A 21,287-nucleotide genomic window follows, 5' to 3' on the forward strand; every position below is an offset into this window, starting at 1 on the left:
AGAAGGCCTTTCCAAATTGCAGAAGAGAAAATGCACTCGTGAAATAAATGGTCTTCAGTTTCTTCAGCATTCCTACATAAAATGCAAGTAGCATCAACTATGGTACCCCATTTATACAATTTACTTCTAGTTTTAAGTCTTTTGAGGAGAGCTAACCAAGTGATGAAAGAGTGTCTAGGGATGTGTTTTTTAAACCACACTAAGGTCTTCCAACTAGGACTAGACACATGTTCAGAGATTTCCATATAAGTATGTTTCATAGAGAACTTACTAGTAACTCCAGATTTCCATAAGATTTGATCAGTTTCTTGTAAGTTAAACTCTGTGAGAGAAATTTCCTTCACTATCTCTTGGACATCATCTTCCATATAATCAGGAAAGTGCCAGCCTTAAGGAAATATAAAATCAGCCACTTTAGAATTATCATTTGCTCCAAGAGTATCCAAAATATGAGGTGCCACCCAGTTTATAAGATCTCCATTAGAATGCCAGTTCTCTTGTAAGAAACTAGTGGAAATACCATTTCCCAGAAGAAATCCTATATGTTCCTTTGTTATCTCTCTATGATCCAAAATTCTTCTCCAACACCAAGAAGTATCTTGAGGGATCTTCATGGTCCAGAAATCTTTATCTTTAATAAGGTTGCTTTTAACCCAAGAAGTCCAAATAGTTTCTTTACCAGAAACTAAATCCCATATATGTCTGAGATTAGCAGCCACATTGGTATTTTCTAGGTCTTTAATGCCTAGTCCAACTTCTTCATAAGAATGACAAGCAAAGATCCACTTAATAGGATTATAACTTTTCTTCAACTCAGGCCCTTCCCATAAGAATCTTCTAAATTTGGTATTCAGCTCCTTAATGACTCTTTTAGGAAGAACAAAGCAAGAGAACCAGAAAAATAACATGCCACTTAAAACTGCTTTGATGAGAAGAGCTCTCCCAGGGTAATCCAGAAAAATAGACTTCCATGAATAAATTCTTGCATCAACTCTTTCAAGCAGAGGAAGACAATCTTTATAAGAGAGTTTAGTAGATAGAAGAGGCACACCCAAATATCTGACAGACAGTTCTCCAACTGAGCACTCTAAGATTTGAACAATTTGTTTCTTAATAGGCTCATCTATAGCTGAACAGTAGAGAGGAGTTTTCTGATTATTAATTTTTAGCCCAGTATAGTTGTTGAATTCATCTAGAGATTATTTTAGGCTAATAGCAACATCAGTAGTGCCTTTGTAGAATATCAACACATCATCAACAAAACATAAATGGGTTAATCCAGTTAACTTACATCTAGGGTGAAAACCAAACTTTTGTATCTGAACCTGTTTGAGAAGTGTAGCACTAAGCATTTCCATGGCTAGAACAAATAAGTAAGGAGAGATTGGGCAGCCCTGTCTTAAATCTCTCTTTGCTCCAAAAAACCCATAAGGGGACCCATTGATTAAAACTGAGAATATACAGTTGTAATATACATAGATATCCAGTTAATGAAAGTATCAGGAAATCCCAGGTTTTTAAGCATGTAAAAAATAGCATCCCACTTAACAGTGTCATAAGCTTTCCTTAAATCTATTTCAAAGAGCATCTAGGAGTACCTTTTGATCTGTGATAATTCCTCACCAACTCATGAGCCACCATGATGTTGTCTTGTATAGATATTCCAGAGATGAAAGCAGATTGATTCTGGCTGATGAGACCTATCAAAATTTTCTTCATTATAAGAGAGATAACTTTAGTAATGCACTTATAAGTAACATTGCAGCATGATATTGGTCTATAATCAGAAACATATGAAGGATTCTTCTTCTTTTCTATAAGAGTGATAAAAGTACAATTAACTTCTTTAAGAAGCTTTGACTTATGAAAGAAATTTTGGACTACATCAACCAAATCATATCTCATCAAAGGCCAACAATACTTGAAGAAATGACTGGAAAACCCATCAGGGCATGAAGCCTTGCTAGATCCAATAGAATGTAAAGAATACACTATTTATTCTCTGGTAACATGCTTAATTAGCTCACCAACATCATCCTGCTGAATACAAGCATTGAAGCTAAGATTGCACAAAGAAGTATTAGAACTCTCCTCAGGTAAATTGCTGCAAAAAAGGTCAGAATAATAATTGATACATTCCTTTGCAATATCCAGATCATCAACAAGTTTAACATTCTCATCATTATACAAAGTTAATATATTATTTCTTGATCTTATCTCTTTAGTAGAATTATGAAAAAAAAAGAGGTATTTGAATCTCCCAAATCCAACCATTTAATTTTGGATTGTTGTTTAGCAGCAGATTCTTCATATTTTGCTAATTTAACATATTCAGCTACATAAGATCTTTCCCTTCTGGCCAACTCATGATCTAAAGGATGAGATTGAAGAAGTAATTGAGTAGAATCCATTCTTTCTTTATCTTGTAAAACTTGTTCAGACATATTTTTGAACCTAGAATTTTTACATTTAATAATTTCTAGCTTCACATTCTTCATTTTAGTGACTAAACTTATCATAGGATTACCTCTAACCACAATGTTCCACCCTCTCTTAACCACTTCCATAAAATCTTTTTCTTCAGAAAGAAAGTTAAAAAATCTAAAAGGGGGAGGACCATGTTTTCTTTTCTCAAAAATTGAAACAATACTTGGGGAATGGTCAGAAATACCTGGAAGTAAGAATTCGGCTTTAGAAATTTGGAACTGTTGAATCCATTCCACATTAACCATCACTCTATCCAATTTTGATCTAATCATTATACCATCTTGTTGACAATTAGACCAAGTGTAAAAACAGCTAGAAAAATGAAGATCCATAATCTTGGATAACTGAACACAATTAGAGAAGTCTTGATAATGATGGAGAAGGACATAAGCACCACCCACTTTGTCAGATGGAACCAATAAGGAATTAAAATCACCTAATAAGACCCAAGGTCTATGACTGAAAGAGGCAAAAGCAGTGATAGAATCCCATAAAAGGTTCCTAGTAATATAATAATTGTCCCCATAGATGAAGGTGACAACAAAATTTATCATAGAAGAGAAAGACACATCTAGAAAAACGGCTTGAGGAGAAGAACTCAACACACTGACTTGGACCACTCTAGGGTCCCAAGCAACCCAAATTCTACCAGAACTATGAGTACTATCATTGTCTAAAAAACACCATGAAGGATTTATATTATTTCTAATTCTAGATTTATTTTGAACCTGAACATGAGTTTCCATAAGTCCAATCATGGAAAGTTTATTCAATCTAATTAAAATTTTAACCTCCAATTGCTTCAGAGGATCATTTAGACCTATGATGTTCCAACCTCCTATGTTGAAACTCATGTTAAATTATTAGGGAGGGAGATGGTACCTCTAGTAGACCTCTTCAAGTCTGCAATCTTGGGAAAAAGGTTAATAGCTGGAGGAGAAATCATGGACCTCTTTTTAAAATGAGCTCTAGACCCAGCAATAGAAGAATCAGGTTCATTAATCTTCAACTGAGTTGCCTTCAAAATTGCTTGAAAATTTTCCTTATTATTTCCAGAGGGAGCCTCTTGAGTATTATTCAAGGACTTGTCCAAGACAGAAACAGGATTAGAAGAAATCAAAACATTCACATTATTATCTTCTCTGATACCCACTTCATGTAGGACTGAACTAACATTACTTGAAGCATTTTCCTGAGGTGCAATAAAAGCTGGTTGAGCAGTAACTACAGGTTCAGTATCAATATCAATAGGTGAAGGATTATTTAGAGCTGCAGTAACCTCTTTATGAGGTTTATCTCCATTCTTTGATTTAGTAATCCAACCTTCCTCATCTTTGTTTATAACAATCTTTTTTGGAACCCATTTATGTACTATTTTCTGAACTGGTTTAGCTTGTTTTGGAAAATCATCAAAAGCATGACCAAAAACAGCACAATCACTGCATTTTGGGGCTTCCAAGAATATTGCATGTTTATCTCAACTGTGTCCTTTCCTCCCAATGTAAAATTAAAGGATTCTGGAAATTCACAGTTAATATCCACTTCAACACAAATTCATGCATAACTCATTTTATTTTTATTCAGAGTTTGATTATCCATCATTAAAGGTTTGCCCAAATAGCTCGCTATCATACTCAAAACCTTATTATTCCACATGAATAATGGCACATTTCTAAAGTTCATCCAAACTGGAAGAGATTTTAACTCAACTATTTCTTGTTCTACAGTTCTGGACCATGGCTTAATAATAAACAATCTGTTAGATATGAACATTGACCCATTTCTAATGCTCGAGTCCTATCTTCAGGAGATTGGAAATTAAATAAGAACATACTATCACCATGAATAGTCATATTGAGATTACCTTTCGGTTTCCAAGCTCGATTGACATCCCTTTTAACCCAATTAAAATTTAATCTGCTACCCACAAAATCACCAACTACTTTATCTTCACATTGTCGAATATCCTCATCAAAAACCTCATAAGGTATATCCATAGATTTCTTACCATAAATAATAGGATAAGAAAAAAAATTCCATATCAGCTGAGATAACTGATTCCTTATTTCTATCAAATAATGAAGACCAAGAAGCTTTAGGATCTGTGGATCCAGAAGGAGAAACAAATTGATTGCCTGAAGAAGAATTACTCACAGGAACCAGAGAACCAGAAGGATCGGTAACAACCTCCATGGGATGATCCTATAGAGGTGAGGAGGGTACCTCTAGAGGGGCAGAAGAATAAGATGAAGATTGCATCTCTCTAGAGGAGATGCTCGAAAATGGAGAAAACCCTACACCAAAAAATTGGTTTCTAAATCGCCTTTGACTTTGTCCATTAGGATGTTGATGTTTATGATTACAAATCCTGACACATTACTCTTCCAAATGAACCATATACTGATGATAGCTAGGTTGAGCAAATTCCTTCTAGCCGTAGAGACTAAATTATCTCTATTTGTCCAAGAGAGAATCCATCTTGAATAGACTGATATCTATAAGAATTTTGAAGTATATCATTAGAAACACCAAACCATATGTCTCTAACATATGATCAATGCAGCAGAAGATGGTCTTTTGATTCCAGATAGACTGATATCTGTAAGCACTAGTGGTACCAAATGTACGATGCACATGCTTCAATTCGACTCATTCATAAATATTAAATTTGAAAGTAATGAATTTTTTTTCGTAGCGTAAAAATTTATTATTCTTATTTATATTCGTAATGTAGACAATTCAAAGGGCTTTTCAAGTATATAAAATTATATAAAAGTCTGGTGTATATTTTGAAAGATATTAAGTTTTTTAAAATGTTGATTTATTTTTAAAACAATGGCATTTATGTAAATGTACGTTTCTAATGGATTTTTTAATCTGGTGTTATTTAATTTATGTCTCTACTCTTTGTTTTTATTGAAATTACATAAAATAGTAGAGCTTGGTAATTTAAATGAGAGCAACTTAGTAATTTAGGGGTCTCCTACCAAAAATAACTATATTCTTTATATTAGTATAATAATAAGATAAGATAAGATTGTCTTTTTTGTGTCCGTATAGCTCCAGTATTCATCTTTATGGTTGGCTTACTATTTGTATGAAAATTGGAAGAATACATGCTCGCACGCATTTGGTACCACTACCTAAACTCGAAGGTTCCTCCACACAAGAAAACAAAACCTCTCTCCTTTTTAGCTTCTTCTCAAAACTTAAAAACCTTCACCACCATTAAAACTTACTGCTTAGATCTACTCCATTTTGGGCTAGATCTCAACAGGTTTCTTTCCTTTTTCTTGTTTTCTTAGATAGCTAGTAGTTTAGGTTAGATTTATTTAAGTTTTTGTTTCAGTCTCTATTATTTTTAGGAGATATTTATGGTGCTCTTGTGGGTGTTTTTCCTTTTTGTTTATGTCTTCTCCATTATGGAAATTCTCTATGCGCTCTCATGGTGTTTCTTTGTGATTTTAATGGAGATTTTGGGTGGAAATTCAAGTGTGGTGATCAAGATTCAAGACTTTGGACATATTACTCTCATATTTTTATAATTCCATTTTGGGTGGAAGATCTCTTTTCCAAGAACAAAAAACCCTATCAAAATGGTTGGATTATAATTCCAAAACCATTCTTCGGATTGCTTGGTACTCTTGTTGGTAGTTCGTTATTTCTCTTCACGAATTACTCTTTGTTAGTACCTTTTAATTGTATTTCAATCTTTGATCTTGATGGTCTTGAAGTCCATGTAATCTCTATTTTTGCATGAATAAAATTTTACGAGATTTATCAAAAAGAAAAAAAAACTCAACGATAAAAGATTTTTGGTGAAGTTACAACTTGATGGTTATTGTTGGGTTCAGTATCGCTAAAAAATTGTGCCAGTGTTTGCTTTATCAATGTTTTTTTAGAAGGGACTAATGAGTACAATAGAAGAACGTAAGATTCTACAAGAAGTAGATATAAAGAGACTCAGTCCTGAAAGGATAAATAAACTGATTACGCGAACAAACTTTCCCAACTCAACACTAATGAACGTGTAATCTAATACATCATCAACCCAGGCTAACATAAAAGAATGAGCTTGAAGTCCCAAGTCCAAATCAGTCTGGAACACATATTATATACTTTCTCAAAGGTCTTCTTGTTATTATATATGTTATGTCCACATTACTTTGCTACAACAAGGATACACTGCCATACAAAGTCAGTTTTCATGTACCTCTTAGTCTGCACTGCACTTATCTTAGTTATTTACATTATTAGAGTTTCAGGTGCCTTTAGTATCTGTTTGTCTGCCTTAATCCTGTTGGGTAGTTTCGTTATTTTGGGATTATTGACTAGTAGATACTCGACATATGTCCGTCTGGGATTAGTTTGCTTGATGAGGGTTTTCGTTTACTTTCAATTGCATTTAAGTTGTAAGATATCACTCTGTTTTTGGTTATCAAATTAAATGAAGTTGTAAATTGAGGCTGCTACGGAAGATTTACCATTACCAGGTCTTTTTTCGTTCATTCCGTATTGTTTTGTACGAGAATAGTATAAGTGACATCCTAGTCGTTCTTTCCTATATTCACTGTGGTTGGACCTGCTCCTTCCTGTAAAGATTTAGCAGACACAAATATTAAACAACAATCACATAACGGTTCTCTAAGTGATAAGTATGACACTAATGTTGTACAAGTCAGTACGATGTGACAAAGGACGATTTCGAAAGTAGTATTGATAATAGATTGCAATCTCAGTTGGACATTGTTTTTCCAATAAAATCCATAACAATGGAGATACGGATAGAGCACAAGGATCTCATACTAGATTCACTAATGAAGCAAGTGGATCTCTTTTCCAATCGTACTCCGGATATCGATACCTTTATCACTATAATTATATGCCAAAGCTTGATTTTCCGCGATTTGAAGGTGGACATCCAAAGGGTTAGGTGCATAAGTGTGACTACTACCTCCAGATATACAATATACCAGAGTACATTAAGACGATGATGGCCGCGATACTTCTTGATGGTAAAGCACATCAATGGTATAAAAATATCCATTTAAATAAAACACATATTACTTGACATCAATGGTATAAAAATATTCGTTTAAATAAAACACATATTACTTGGCAAGAGCTATATGAAAATATTTTTTTAAGATTTGAAAATCCTGCTCATGAGAATATTGTTGGGTTATTCAATAAATTAGCTCAAACTACAGTTGTTGATGATTATTTTGAAGAATTTGAGTACTTAAAAGCTCCATCGTTGAGTAAACACAAAGATTTTGCTGAAGAATATTTCATACAAAGTTTTATTGATGGGTTAAAGGAAGAACCCAAAGGGTTTGTAAACATGTTTAATCCCCACTACTCTGCTTCATGCCTTTTCACTTGTAAGGATGCAAGAAAAAACCCTTGTGACGCAACAGAAGTCCGTTAAACCAATTCAAAATGCTTTCACTAACTCATTTTCCATTACCAAACCATTTCAACAACAAAAGTTTCCTCCCAAATCAGTGCAACCACAACCATCTACCTCACAGGACCTCCTATAACTAGCCCAACATTACCCATACAGAGAGTCATTTTATGGAAAGTTCAAGTGAGGAAAACTAAAGGGTTATGCTACAATTGTGATAAAGTGTTCAAAAAATGCCTTGTTTGTAGAAAGCAACACTTTCTCTTAAACACTGGCAGTACACACAGTTTCACTAACTATGAAATAACCAAGAGTTTACACTATTCATTAGAACCTATAGTAATATGATGGTTACTATGGCAAATGGAAATAAAACAATTAGTTCTGGGGTTTTCTCTCAACTCAATTGGACTATGCAGGGTCACAAATTTTGTGGTGACTTAAGACTCCTTCCTCTAGGAGGGTGTGATCTAGCTTTGGGTGCAGATTGGTTAAGAAAACTGGGTTATGTCATGTTCAAACTTATCCAAGTTGTATATCTCCTTCAAGCACAAAGGTAGGAAGATAACATTGACTGTGATCAAAAAAATTCATATCTCAGCATGAGTGGTACTGCACTTAAGAAGTTGTTTCACAAGCACACTTATGGGATGATTGGTCAACTCTTCTCAATATCCACCACCATAATTCACACCACAACCCCACCACAAATTTCTACCTTGCTCAACTTGTTAATGGTGGTTTTTAGTTCAGGGCTAAAATTATAAAACCTTGTATTTTAATTTGCTTTCATTCTGCAAAGAAATAGAGCCATTTAAAAGTGATGAGTGCTCAGGCCTCTTTACTTACATGTGTATTCAGAAATTCAGTATATTTATATGAAATTTATCCAGAATGGTGCATGTAGGAACAATCCCAAATATTTTGTAAATTTCTGAGTATTTATTCTATGCCATGTTCCCCAGTTGAACTCTTAATACTGACATGACATGACGACTAGTGCTCACTCCCAGCCGATTAGCATGAATCTCCCGAAGTGTCCGGATTAAGATGCGTGTGGAAGTACTCAATTAGAGGAACGCAAAGTTATGCTACCCTTTGATATTAAATTAGTGATTTTTTGTATCAGTATGCAAAATTCACCAAAAATTGATTGATTTTGCAGCAACCCGCAAAATTCAGTCCTTTAACCTAATTTTATCAATTTGTAAAAATTAGGTTTTTTGCGCCCTGCGAAATATCTCGAACCCTATTGGTCGAGGCCAAACCTAGGCAAGCTAGGAAATTGATCCGCCATGGACTAGTAGGAGCAAAATCCTACCAAGAAATAAAGAGAAACTGCGGCAAATAAAGGTAACAGCAAAAAAGAGCCAAGCAGGCGCTGCCCTGTGGCCGATCGGCCATATTATTGCCTACTGGCCCCTCTTTCTCATCAACTAATCAAATCGCTTTAAATGCGCAACACACACTTTTGAGTAAAAGTGGAAGTTGGCTAGGCGCACATTTAATTCCTTAAGGAATTGAACAGATGATGCCCATGTCAGTCTTAAAACAATCACAGCCACACGATTTAGCAGGCCAACTCAATGAGCTTGGCTTCCTCCCGACGAGACCAATCAAACTTCGTGAAGTCCACCGGAAGGCTTATCACCATCCCATCCAATCGGAATCCTATTAGCCCGCCAGCAACATCCCTGACCGCAAGCCAGAGCTAGGCCAGCCGCGTTGTTGAAAAGAAGTTCAACGAGTTGAGACTAGCCATGACAGTCTTAAACTCATCGCATTCGTCCAACTTATCCAGCCTAGTTGGATGACTTAGATTTTATTTCGAATGACCAATAAGGTGCCGATGTGCTCGCCGGCAACCCATCTCCATCCCTGGACAGTCGAATTGCCCACGACATATCAAGAGAATATCAAACCGATTGCTCAAAGTATACTGGCCGCATGAGTTACAAAACCCTAATTTATGTTAGCAGCAGTATATTGCTCCCGCAAAACGATCTTGGCCACTCAACTTCGCCAGCAGGATTGATCGGCCTAGATTCAATCTCAATCAACGAGCAAGATGCGGATACGCTCACCAGCGGCCCAGACATTGTGCTGATCGAACGAACAAGATCCCAACACGCGCTAACGCCAAAAACCGTTAGCCCAAAGGAGGCTGGACACACGACTATTAAACCCTAAAATTGAATTGCAGCAGAGCAGAACTGTCACAAATCATCTCGGTAGTCCATCATAGCCTAATCAGACGGCCTAGATCTATTTTCAGGTGGCCAATAGGGTGACGTCATGATCACCGGCCACCTCTCTTCCGTGTGGAACGATCGAACAAGCCACATCCTGCCCATATGGCTCTCAGACGATCGCCCAAAAGGGATTGGTCGCGCCGCTTACATGAATTTTAAGGCAGTATGTAACTGCCGCAAATCATCTCGGTCGTCCAACTTTGCTAGCCAGTTTAACCGGTCTATATCTAACTTTGGAAAACCAATAGGATGTCAAAATGGCTACCAGCCATCACTCTCCTATAAGGACCGACCGGCCTGCCTTTGGCGTGCGTGAATGGATCCTGGTAGCTTCCCAAAAATGACCGATCATACTCCTTTTTAAGACATTAAGCTCTGCGACTAACTTAAATGATATTTATAAAGCGATGCTTTATATGCATCGATTGCAAACGATGTTTTACAAACATCGATTTTCACAAATAATTAATTATTTAACCTAAAAGCATTAGACGCTATTTCTTATAGCAAGTATCGTGACTTAACTTACAACATATGACCGCCCGCCGCCTAGCTTGCGCGTGACTGGTCAAAATAATTAGGTCTTGCAAGCAATACTCATTCAACAACCTGTTGCGTATTTTCCACGAAAATACTCGAGACAACAAACTTGTCACAAATTAGAGGATGTTAATCAGGGTATTGGTCTGGCGGTTTACAGCGTGTGGCATGCAATACGCGTATTATAAGAAAGTTTCAGGAAAGGCAGACAATTAGTGGTGGCATAGAAATAGTGGGTGTGAACCAACCGGTCTTATCTCATAGCAAGACGTGGTTTTCAACATCTTTACACGACTCCACTTCTCAATCACTCAACTACTCCCACTTCCTATGAGATCAGGGTGTGTCCAACTATGACTTATATAAATAGGTTTTCAACCTATTTCAACCGAAAACGGTTATCAACACAAGCATCCAGAAAAATACCAAACAATTCATAACTTGCATTCCTCAAGTGAATTCCACATTCTGATACAAGTCATAAAACAACCACACCTTCAGAGTTAACCATTCTGATCTCAACACCTTCTTCGCTTCCCTCCCTAAGATCAACCCTTCTCCTTCACTTTATGACCAAAGCAAGACTGTAACGACCATTTCTTGGTTTAGGCCAGAATTGTACAGATTGATCTCTCGAATCTAAAGTACTTTCGTTCAGTGCATTTGTTTAGGGTTTAGATTCGTTTCTTGGCGACACACCCAAATTTACCATTTCCAGAAGAATCATTTTTTACCCCAAAACAACTGGCGACCACAGTGGGAGATTAATATCTCTTGGTTCCAAAATCAGTTCAAAATTTTCATTCTAGTTTTCATAACTTTAAGAGGGTGGATCTTAGATCTAATTTAATCATTAACCAAAATTCACTTCAATCACCAATTCCAACTTTCCATTTTATGATGTGCCCGGGTCAGCCAAACTCTTCCAAAACCACGAATGCTCGAAATCCAATCACCATAGAAGGTATGCCGAAAATATTGGAAAACGTTGTCGCAAATCAGGCCAATATCAGCAAACTGCAAAATGAGACGTTTTGTCTCCTAAAGAGTACGGAAAACCGGTTGTGGAAAGAATATGCAAACATTCGCTCGGAGAACGCCACCAAATTTAGGAGTGATGCAAAAAATGTTGAATCCTTTTTTGAACTCTGTGCCTCCGCCAATGACAATGCAGACAGAGTATGTAACCGCATCGGACAAAAGCAGAAAGGAAATAACCAACTAAGCTCAGCCAACGACAAAGAGCTGAGACAGTTTCACAAGCCTAAGGGGAGAGACCTTCCAGGTGCGTCACAATATCTGCAAGACAAAGTTAAAGAGATGGCCTATGAAGCTTTGTTGGAAAACCTGTATCTCCAGACCCTCGCGGAAGTTCAGAGAGTTATCCAACAGTCCGCATCCACGACCGCTCTAACCCGACTAAATAGAGAAGCACCCGAAGAAGGGGAAATCTACCAAGGCACCTATGAAGACGAGAACCGCGCCAATGAGCAGTATTCAGTCCAACTAATTAACATTGCTGTCATCGATGCAGGGCCGTCAAGAGAAGTTGCATCCCGAAAAAATTTCCAAACTAAGAGATCCGCACCTGAGCCAACACTCACTCGAGTTTCAACTCCGCCTTCGAAACGAGCTTCGTATCAAAACTTACAAGAGTTTCCACCACAACAGACGCTAACGCGAGAAAAGCCAGACTCAAACTACCCGCGCTTCCCGCTCCCATAAGAAGAATTCTGGAGTTACTGGAAGTTTGGGTACAAGACGGGGTGGTCCAATTTCCTCCCGTATGACGTCCACCAACTAATCAAGAGATGTTAGATTCGAGATATTTCCACTATCACAGGTTCATCCATCATCCTACCGGTGAATGCAAGGGTCTGAAACGCATTGTCCAAGAAAAGATTAATTCAGGAGAGTTGCGCCTGTGAACCGAAGATCTTCCACTTTACCGCGGATCGACATAAAGATATTCTCACGGTCCTAGTTATAGCCGTCCCTGATAGACGCTTCTTATTTATCGAAGGAACAATGGCTCCGTCTGATTCCAGATGTTGCAAAAGCAATAAAAAAAAACGACTGGGGACTTCTCATCTCTATGGCTACGTCACACAATGAATTTGGACTTGAAGAAATTATCCGTGAAAATTCAGTTTTGTTGGAGGCCTCGTGAAAAGGTAAGTCTCATCAAACAATGTTTACACAACCAATTTCAATTATGGTGTTCCATTCGTTAAGAAGCTTCATAAAAATGCTTCTTTAAGCAATGCTACTGAGAATACCTTGGATAGCCGAGCATCAGTAAATCTCCCATATGAAAGGACCAGAAAGCCTCGTGGAGACACAAGATGACGTGACTACTACTTAGAAGGGCACAATGGATTCTCTCGAGATCCTTGTGGAGCAATCGCCCTTCCTGCAACAACATAAGTGTTATATGGAGCAAGCCAGAAACGCCTCAAAGTTATCACTGATATTAATGTCGCCAAGGTCCACACAAGGGAAGATTCAATCAGCTGCTATTCCAGTATGGAGATAGTTGACAACAAATCTCAATACCAGTGGAATCATAGAAAGGCACCCGCAGAGATCACGAAAGCAAAGGCCTATCTCTATTCCACCACTTCTACCATTTTATGGTCAGGAGTATCCGTTGTCAATTCATTAACAAAACGTGTAGATCCAGACCATGGCGTAATTCTTGGAATTCATACATCTTCAATAACAAAGGAGACTTGACACATCTTCAAATCATCATAAAGGGGTTCGCCTATTATGCCAACCCAAGAAAGAGCAAGCCGGGGAAATATTCAGATCTACTGGAGACGACACGTCAAGAGAGCATCTTCAAGAAGACAATGATGCCTACGTCATCATGCCAGGAAAGAATCCACAACCGAGATAACCTCACCAGGGGAGATCCGAGAAGTTGTTCAACCAAAAGGACCCACGTTTCACATATACCCAGGGAAACGGAAGAACCTACACCGGGTACAACAACAATGCGCCGAACAACACCTACGATTGGTTCCAGATGATGATGCTCCCTATCATAAATATCTTTTCATTTCCAAGACGATCACTCTCAAGACTTGAACAACATGTTCCAGCAAAATAACAAATATCTCGGTGACTACGTCAAGAGATCCAGAAGTGAAGCCGTCGACTTCCAAGTCTACTGCTGGTTCTAACACATCAAGAGATAACTCACAAAGAGAGACACCTCATAAACAAAGTCACCCACGAAACGTTTTTACACTTCCCTCTGGAAGAACTGAAGCTGGCGCAAATTGGTTCAGAATTTGGAGCCGAAACTCTTTTCTACGTGACAGCTGAAAATCTACATCGGATGAAGATTTTGTGGTTGTTCTTGCAAGGAGACACAAATCTGAAATTTTCATCAAGTCAATACACCAAGGTCGCACTTACAATTAGGCAACCAATAATAGGAGATCTTACGCACACATGGAATCAGGGAGAAGCTGCTTCACCGATAATTGATAGGTGTTTAAAAACACCTCTCCAAGTATCGATTGATTATGCTTTCTTAGCTAGTTTTCTTGTGAAATTGTATTATTCTCTTTCTTTTATATTTTATGGGAATTTTGGAGCTTATTCCCGAAAAGAACAAGAAATCGCCCAATTGTCCACAAAAGAGGTAGAATTGTCATTGCATGAAATTTACTACGGGCAGTCGCGTAGGCATATTGGACGCTAGAAGCTCGGGTCAGCGAATGCACACATTTGAAAGCCAAGATAAGATGGATGCGCCAACGGAGTTAAAAGAGAATTCTTATTTTCCTGATGTTGGTGGACTATAGGAGTTTGAAACCAGTTCAAGATGATTAGCTAATGGGCCTTAGCTCAGTAATTTACACCACAAGTATGTACGTGGATTTCTCCCCAGCATATCGTATTCCTGTGATCGATGATGCTGAGAATGATTACTAAGGACGTAGATGGCTTGGTGGTTGATCATCGCTGTAATGGAACGGGAAGATAGGTGATCAATGATGATGTTCGATAGAACAAGATGGACGAAGGCAGTGTTGCTGCTGCTGATGGGAAATGATGCAAGCTCGATAGTCTTTGGCAGTAGATGAATAATGGCAGTAAACAAAAAATGATGGAGCTCGAGTCTGTGGTTGTACTGAAATGGTGGATGAGTTAAGGTTCTGAGATGGAGAATACATGACAGTGGATGAGTTAAGGTTCTGAGATGGAGAATACATGACAGTGGATGAGCTTGGACTCTGGAGCTGTTGTGACTACTCGAGATTGAACAGGGAAGATAAAATGCATGGGACGTTGCTGTGGTTGATAATGTTGTTGCTGCCATGATCAATAAAGGAGGCGCTGGGAGTTGTTGATGGTTGTAATGGTTGATGCTCGTCGCTGTTGCATGATGGATTGTGATGAACGTGGAGGAACTGAGATGAATATGAGATGTTGCCAATATCGGCAGTAATGAATGGCAAGAGTGGGAGGTAATTGTGGTGAAGTTAGTGATTTCAGGGACAAGAAGATACCAAGCTGGAGAAGACATGGAAGGAGCTGTAGGTACTGCCATTGGCAATGACGTGAATAAGAAGGAGATGGCCTGAACTGTGGTTTGCTGGCAAAGATGGGTTGACGCTGAAGAATGATATCTGGGTTCAGTTTGTAGAGCTCGTGGTGATGATTCAGTGAGAAGCGAGATTGAATCATGGATCGAATGCAGTATGGCAATGGAGTTGGTGGTTCTGAGTCTATTATCATTGGCAGAGAGAAGCTTATGTTCGAGCCTGGACTTGAGAAGATATGACTGAGCTCAGCTAAATCACGTATACAGGGAGGAGTTTGAATAGAAAAACGATGGAGAGAATGGAGTCTTGGTCCTTGCTGTCGTTAATGACGACTGTATATTGGAGGTCAAGCTCGAGAGAGTAATCACAGAGTTGAACTAGAGAATCTAGAGTATCGGGGATGAGTCTGGTGGATGATGATGGATGCTGCCATTAACAGGGACCGAGAAGTTCAGGGAATGCTCGACAGAGTGACTAAAAGTTTAGCTACCAAGTGAGATAGAACAATGCAAGCCCATATTCATGCCTTGGAAACTTGTTTACTTAGAGGTGAGCATTTTATCCGTAATCCGTGGATTTGATCGTGACCAACCGTTCTTTTATGGATGGATGCCCGGACCGTTCGTTAATGGATTGGATACAAATGTAATTTTTGAAATCCAACAGATTACGGATCCGTCCCGGATGCAACCTTGAAAATACATTGGACATCCATATCCGTTAAATTAAAGGCATTTATATAATTCTAGAAAATACCTATGAATCATTTAGGAATTTTTAAGGTGTTTGATTGGGATGTTGTACATGGCATTTTTATATTTGTACATATATATAAGATATGTAGATTTTATAAGGAGTTACTTGTGTTAGTTTTATTTTCTTTACTATAAATTTTAACTAAAACAAATTCATTGGATTATCCGCATCCAATCCGTCCATCCGTGCATCCATTGGATCTGGATTGGATGTGGATGCCAAATTTAGAATCCGTAGTGCATTGGATTGGATGCGGATGAGGTGAAACCGGTCCATACCGGTCCATGCTCACTCCTACTTGTGTACACACCAGCTGCGCGGCCCATTGGCTGAAGACTTCACGGCCAGACTGTGGTGATGATTTATTTTGGAATTTGGCCGGAGTTTGGAATCTACTTTGGCACGGGGTGTGATGCACGGGACACAACTAGGTTTCCTAGTTTTATTAAAGAAGAGGTTACAAAACTCTATATATAGGGAAGCTTAGAGACAATTTAGGACAGTGTTACGAGTTAACAAAGCAAGAGACTCTTCTAAACTCATAATCTTCTTATCCGAAGGGTTCTGAAACTGTGACGGGGCTGAAGGATTCTTAGTATAGCCAAAACCTGGGGGAACCTGAGCATTACTAGACTGACCTTGATTCTGGCCCTTGGACCAAGAAAGGTTTGGATGGATTCTCCAGCCAGGGTTATAGGTTTCTGAATATGGGTCAAACTTCTGTCGGTTATCAAACCTAGTGTTGTTATAAAGAGCATTGGCTTTCTCTTCAACGGCATGGCCTTCCCAAAAAGGCTCATTTCTTCCACTACTACCACTAGAATGACCTAATTCTAAGGCTTCTAACATTTTGGCTATAGCTGCTATTTTGGCATCTGACTCATGAGATCCTTCTACCCTATTAAAATTTCCTCTACTTAGAAGAATTGTTTTCTGGGGTTCCCTACTATTTTCCCATTGTTGGGTCTTATCGGCGATTTCATTCAAAAATGTCATCGCTTCATCAACAGTTTTATTCTCAAACCCACCTGTGCATGAGGACTCAACCATGGTTGTTGTTGAATAATCTAAACCCTCGTAGAGGATCTGAAATAACCTAACCTTCTCCAAACCATGATGAGGACATTGAGATATCAAGTCATTAAACCTTTCTAAGTACCTATATAAAGATTCTCCCTCTTGTTGGGCAAAAGTACATATTTGCGTCCTAATAGACGATGTTTTATGCCTTGGTAAAAACTTATATATAAAGGCAGAAGTAAGTTGGTCATAGGTTTCAATTGACTCAGAGTCCAAACTATGCAGCCAAGATTTGGCTTTATCTTTTAAGGAAAAGGAGAATAACCTAAGTTTCAACGCATCATCACTTAGGTTTTTAATTTTCAGAGTACTACAAACTTCCTCAAATTCCCTAACATGAAAATAGGGGTTCTCATTTTCCTTCCCTAAAAACATTGGGAGCATCTGTAAAGTCTCAGGTTTCAGTTCATAATTTGCATCGGTTTCAACTTACTTGATACAAGACGGTCGAGAGGTCCTAGTTGGGTTTAGCAAAGATTTCAAAGTTGCCATTTCTGGCACTACCAAAGGACTAGGAGTACTAGGGGTACTTTCCTCACGAAGAGACAGATTCTCAAAACTGAAGTTTCCAAAAACGGGGCTCTCAAAAGAAGAGTCTTCGAGCTCCTCGCCTTCACAAGAAGAACTACTAGGTTTGTCACTAATCAAACGACCTAGAGTGTTTGTTTTACAAGCCCGTTTAAAAACTTCGGGCATACACTAGAAAAACAAAATCAAAAAGAAAAGTCTTAAAACGGAAGGGATGTTCTATGCAAACACAAACAAGGCTGACTCCACCACAGCAAACCTACTGATTTCTAGCAAATAAAAAGCATGATGGCTCCACTTAGATTGTTTCTAGACCAGCTTCTAATCCTTCGAACGGGAATTCGTTACAATTTAAGCAAACCCCTCTGGAATCAATCCGGGTCAAAGTAAGTTGAATAGAGGCGAGGGAAGCTCGGTGGAGCTTTGATACCCAAGGCCTCACCGGTATTACAAGGCGGCGCAGTCACGCATTCAACTTACAGAAACCGTCAAGAACTTCGAAGTATGCTTAAAAGAGTAACCAATATTTTTCGAGTGACTTTCCTGTTAAGCTCGTTACCCTATCGATCTCGTTCTAGTCAAAATTTTAGGCTTAGGTTCGCGTTTTGTGTCGTTTTCCTAAGGCGGGCAAGAAGAGAACGGTGATGAAATCCGAAACCTTATCTTGTATGGCCAGTCCTTGCCCTTTACCAGAAAATTAAAGCAGCCGTTTTCAAGTCCTCAACATATATGCATACGAAGGAAGACAGTAACTCGCTGACTGGGGATTCGCGAGTGTTTCGGAAAACTTACCTCCCGTACCATACGGGGGATGAACCTTTGTAGTCGACTCGGGCCACGCCTCCTATGTCATGTACGAACCCGAGGGGCCGAGGTCATATTGTAATCACCGTCCTTCTCTGCAAACAGTTTATATTTAAACTACCCTTCCGTAGGGTTTAAAAAAATAATGTCCCAAAATTTAAAGTCCAAAGTCCAAAAATATAAAGTGCAAAAGAAAAAAAAAAAGTCTAAAAAAAAAAAAATGTCTCCCTTTTTCTTTCTCTCTTTTTTATAAAATAAAAAATAAATTTCTTCTTTCGCTCCTTTCGCTTTTCCTTTCACTCGAAGTCTTTAAGTATTCACCAAAAGCTTTGGCAAAATTTTCTTTCGCTCCAAATTCCGAATTCTGTAAGAAAAAGACAAAAACCCAAAAACGTAAAGAAGAACAAATAAAATAAAAACCTTAAAAAAAAATCTAAAAACTCTATCCTAAAGACAAGCCCGCGTCGGCGGCGCCAAAAATTGTGATGTGTTTTCAAAGTTGTTGTAGTAATAAGATTCGTTCAAGACTTGTGAAAGCAGATTTTAGACTTAATTTTAAATAAAAATATAGGAAAATTAAATAAAAGTGATATGAAAAATATGGAGAAGACTGGGGCTATGGATTCCACTAATTACCAATATCAAAGTGATTTATATTCTCTAATTATAATTATGCAAATCCTTCATTCAAATTGATTCTAAATATTACAAAAGTTGATTTTTTAGAAATAACAATTGTAAATCGAAAGTATGGGACATCAAAACCCTAGGCTAGCATGCTCCATAAATTGAAATAACAATTGTTTAACAAAAACCATTTTTTCTATTTATTTATCAAAGCAAATAATCATATAATAATTGCATAAATTAAATAAAATAGAGATTACCACATTTTATAGGCGAAATAGCTTCCTCCGTCGCCCCAGAGGATGGGTTTAGCTCGTCATTGTATAAACTTGCTCAAAGTATTGATTCATGCTCAAAATTTGTTTACAAAGATGAAATGGAGAGAAAATAATGAAAATCGGGTGTTTGCAACGTTTATAATTATTGCAAAACACTGTTACAAAGAACGATAGAAAAGAACTGATGTTGTTGTATCTCTGTGACCCTCGTGTGGCTGTCGTTGTCACTGTTGATAAACGACATCCTCTAGTGGTCTTTTGTTCTTCGTGTTCTTCCTAGCAGCAGCATAAAAGTTTTCTTTGCAACACGATCAATCTCCTCTGTTGTTACTCTAAACTCTCCCAAAATCTCCCCTCGAGCCCAAACTCTCCGTCCCCCTTCTCTATGATCCCAGCACTCTGTTTATACTCCTCAGCCTCATTTAATCACGCCATAATTCTCAATATTCTTCATTGAACTCGGGCAGTAAAGAAAATATTCTGGGAATATTTTCTTCCCTGATTTAGCTTCTCACGCGTTTCTATATCTGCAAAATCTCCTTATTTATCTTTTTCAAGGTCCAAAGTGTTGCTCGAGTCATCAAACATGAGCAGAACACGTTTAAATTCCTCACAACTCGTGCAAGCTTATGTTTTTCCTCCAACTCCCTGTTTGGATTAAACCAAGTTATCCTGCCAAATTTGATCGAAACAAACACCCATACCAGCTCTGTTAGGACATATCACAACTACCCATCAAGTTTCAGTGATTGAATCGCACAAAAACTCCTCCAAAATCCGATCGAAAAATCTGCCAGTGAAGTGAATATTTTTCCCGCCATTTTTTATTTTTTGAACTGTTGAAGATGAAGTGCCCCTATCCTTTTCTGGGGTGCGAATAGCAGATGGGTGCTGAGGATAAATTTGGGTGCTGAGGATGAATTTGGGCTACGCATAACCTTGGGTGTCCCTTAGCCAAATCTGGGGTCCGTATAACAAATGTCCTCCAGGGGTCCAAATAGCACTTTTTGAGCAACTTTTTTCACACAAGTGTTTTTCTCCAAAAACATCTACACAAACATAAAAACACCATAATGAGTACAAAATCAAGCACTAGCAATAGAGACACTGAGGACAATTCAGAAACAAAAATGTGTCTATCACCAGGCATGTTGCCCCAACACACCTTTCTTATTCGTGTTGAGACATGTAAATTTCTCAACACTAACCATTGTGTTGCCAGGCATGCTGCCTCAACACATCCTTTCTCTTAGTGTTGAGACGTGCAAATTTCTCAACACTCACCACTGTGTTGCCAAGCATTCTGCCTCGACACATCCTTTCTCTTAATGTTGAAACGTGCAAATTCCTCAACACTCACTACTGTGTTGCGAGGCATGCTTCCTCAACACACCCTCCTCATGGTGTTGAGACGTGCAAATTCCTCAACACCACTATTGTGTTTCTAGGCATGCTTCCTCAACACATCCTTCCTCTTAGTGTTGAGACGTGTAAATTCTTCAACACTCACTACTGTGTTGCTAGGCATGCTTCCTCAACACATTCTTCATCTTAGTATTGAGACGTGTAAATTCCTCAACATTCACTACTATGTTGCCAGGCATGCTTCCTCAACACACCTTTTCTATTCGTGTTGAGACGTGGAAATTCCTGAACACTCACCACTGCGGTGCCAAGCATGCTTCCTCAACACATCCTTTCTATTAGTGCTGAGACGTGCAAATTCCTCAACACTCACTACTGTGTTGCTAGGCATACTTCCTCAACACATCTTTCCTCTTTGTGTTGATACGAGTAAATTCCTCAACGCTCACTACTGTGTGTTTCTAGGAATGCTTCCTCAACACATTCTTCCTCTTAGTGTTGAAACGTGTAAATTCCTCAACATTCACTACTGTGTTGCTAGGCATGCTTCCTCAACACATCCTTCCTCTTAGTGTTGAGACGTGTAAATTCCTCAACA

General features: G+C 38.3%; 1 protein-coding gene across 1 annotated transcript in view; it reads right to left on the bottom strand.

Moving 5' to 3' along the window:
• Positions 1 to 389: 389 nt before the first annotated feature.
• LOC113290792 overlaps positions 390 to 21,287 on the bottom strand; it is a 37,033-nt gene continuing 16,135 nt past the window's right edge. Inside the window, exons 2-8 of the mRNA XM_026540380.1 lie at positions 4,352 to 4,622; positions 3,370 to 3,939; positions 2,272 to 3,160; positions 2,028 to 2,104; positions 1,599 to 1,814; positions 1,292 to 1,450; positions 390 to 1,192 (exon numbers count right to left, since the gene is read on the bottom strand). Of these exons, the coding sequence (XP_026396165.1) occupies positions 390 to 1,192; positions 1,292 to 1,450; positions 1,599 to 1,814; positions 2,028 to 2,104; positions 2,272 to 3,160; positions 3,370 to 3,939; positions 4,352 to 4,622 (2,985 nt within the window). The remainder of the gene's footprint in view (positions 1,193 to 1,291; positions 1,451 to 1,598; positions 1,815 to 2,027; positions 2,105 to 2,271; positions 3,161 to 3,369; positions 3,940 to 4,351; positions 4,623 to 21,287) is intronic.

This window comes from Papaver somniferum, chromosome 6 (genome assembly GCF_003573695.1).
Source record: "Papaver somniferum cultivar HN1 chromosome 6, ASM357369v1, whole genome shotgun sequence".
Classification (NCBI taxonomy): Eukaryota; Viridiplantae; Streptophyta; class Magnoliopsida; order Ranunculales; family Papaveraceae; genus Papaver; species Papaver somniferum.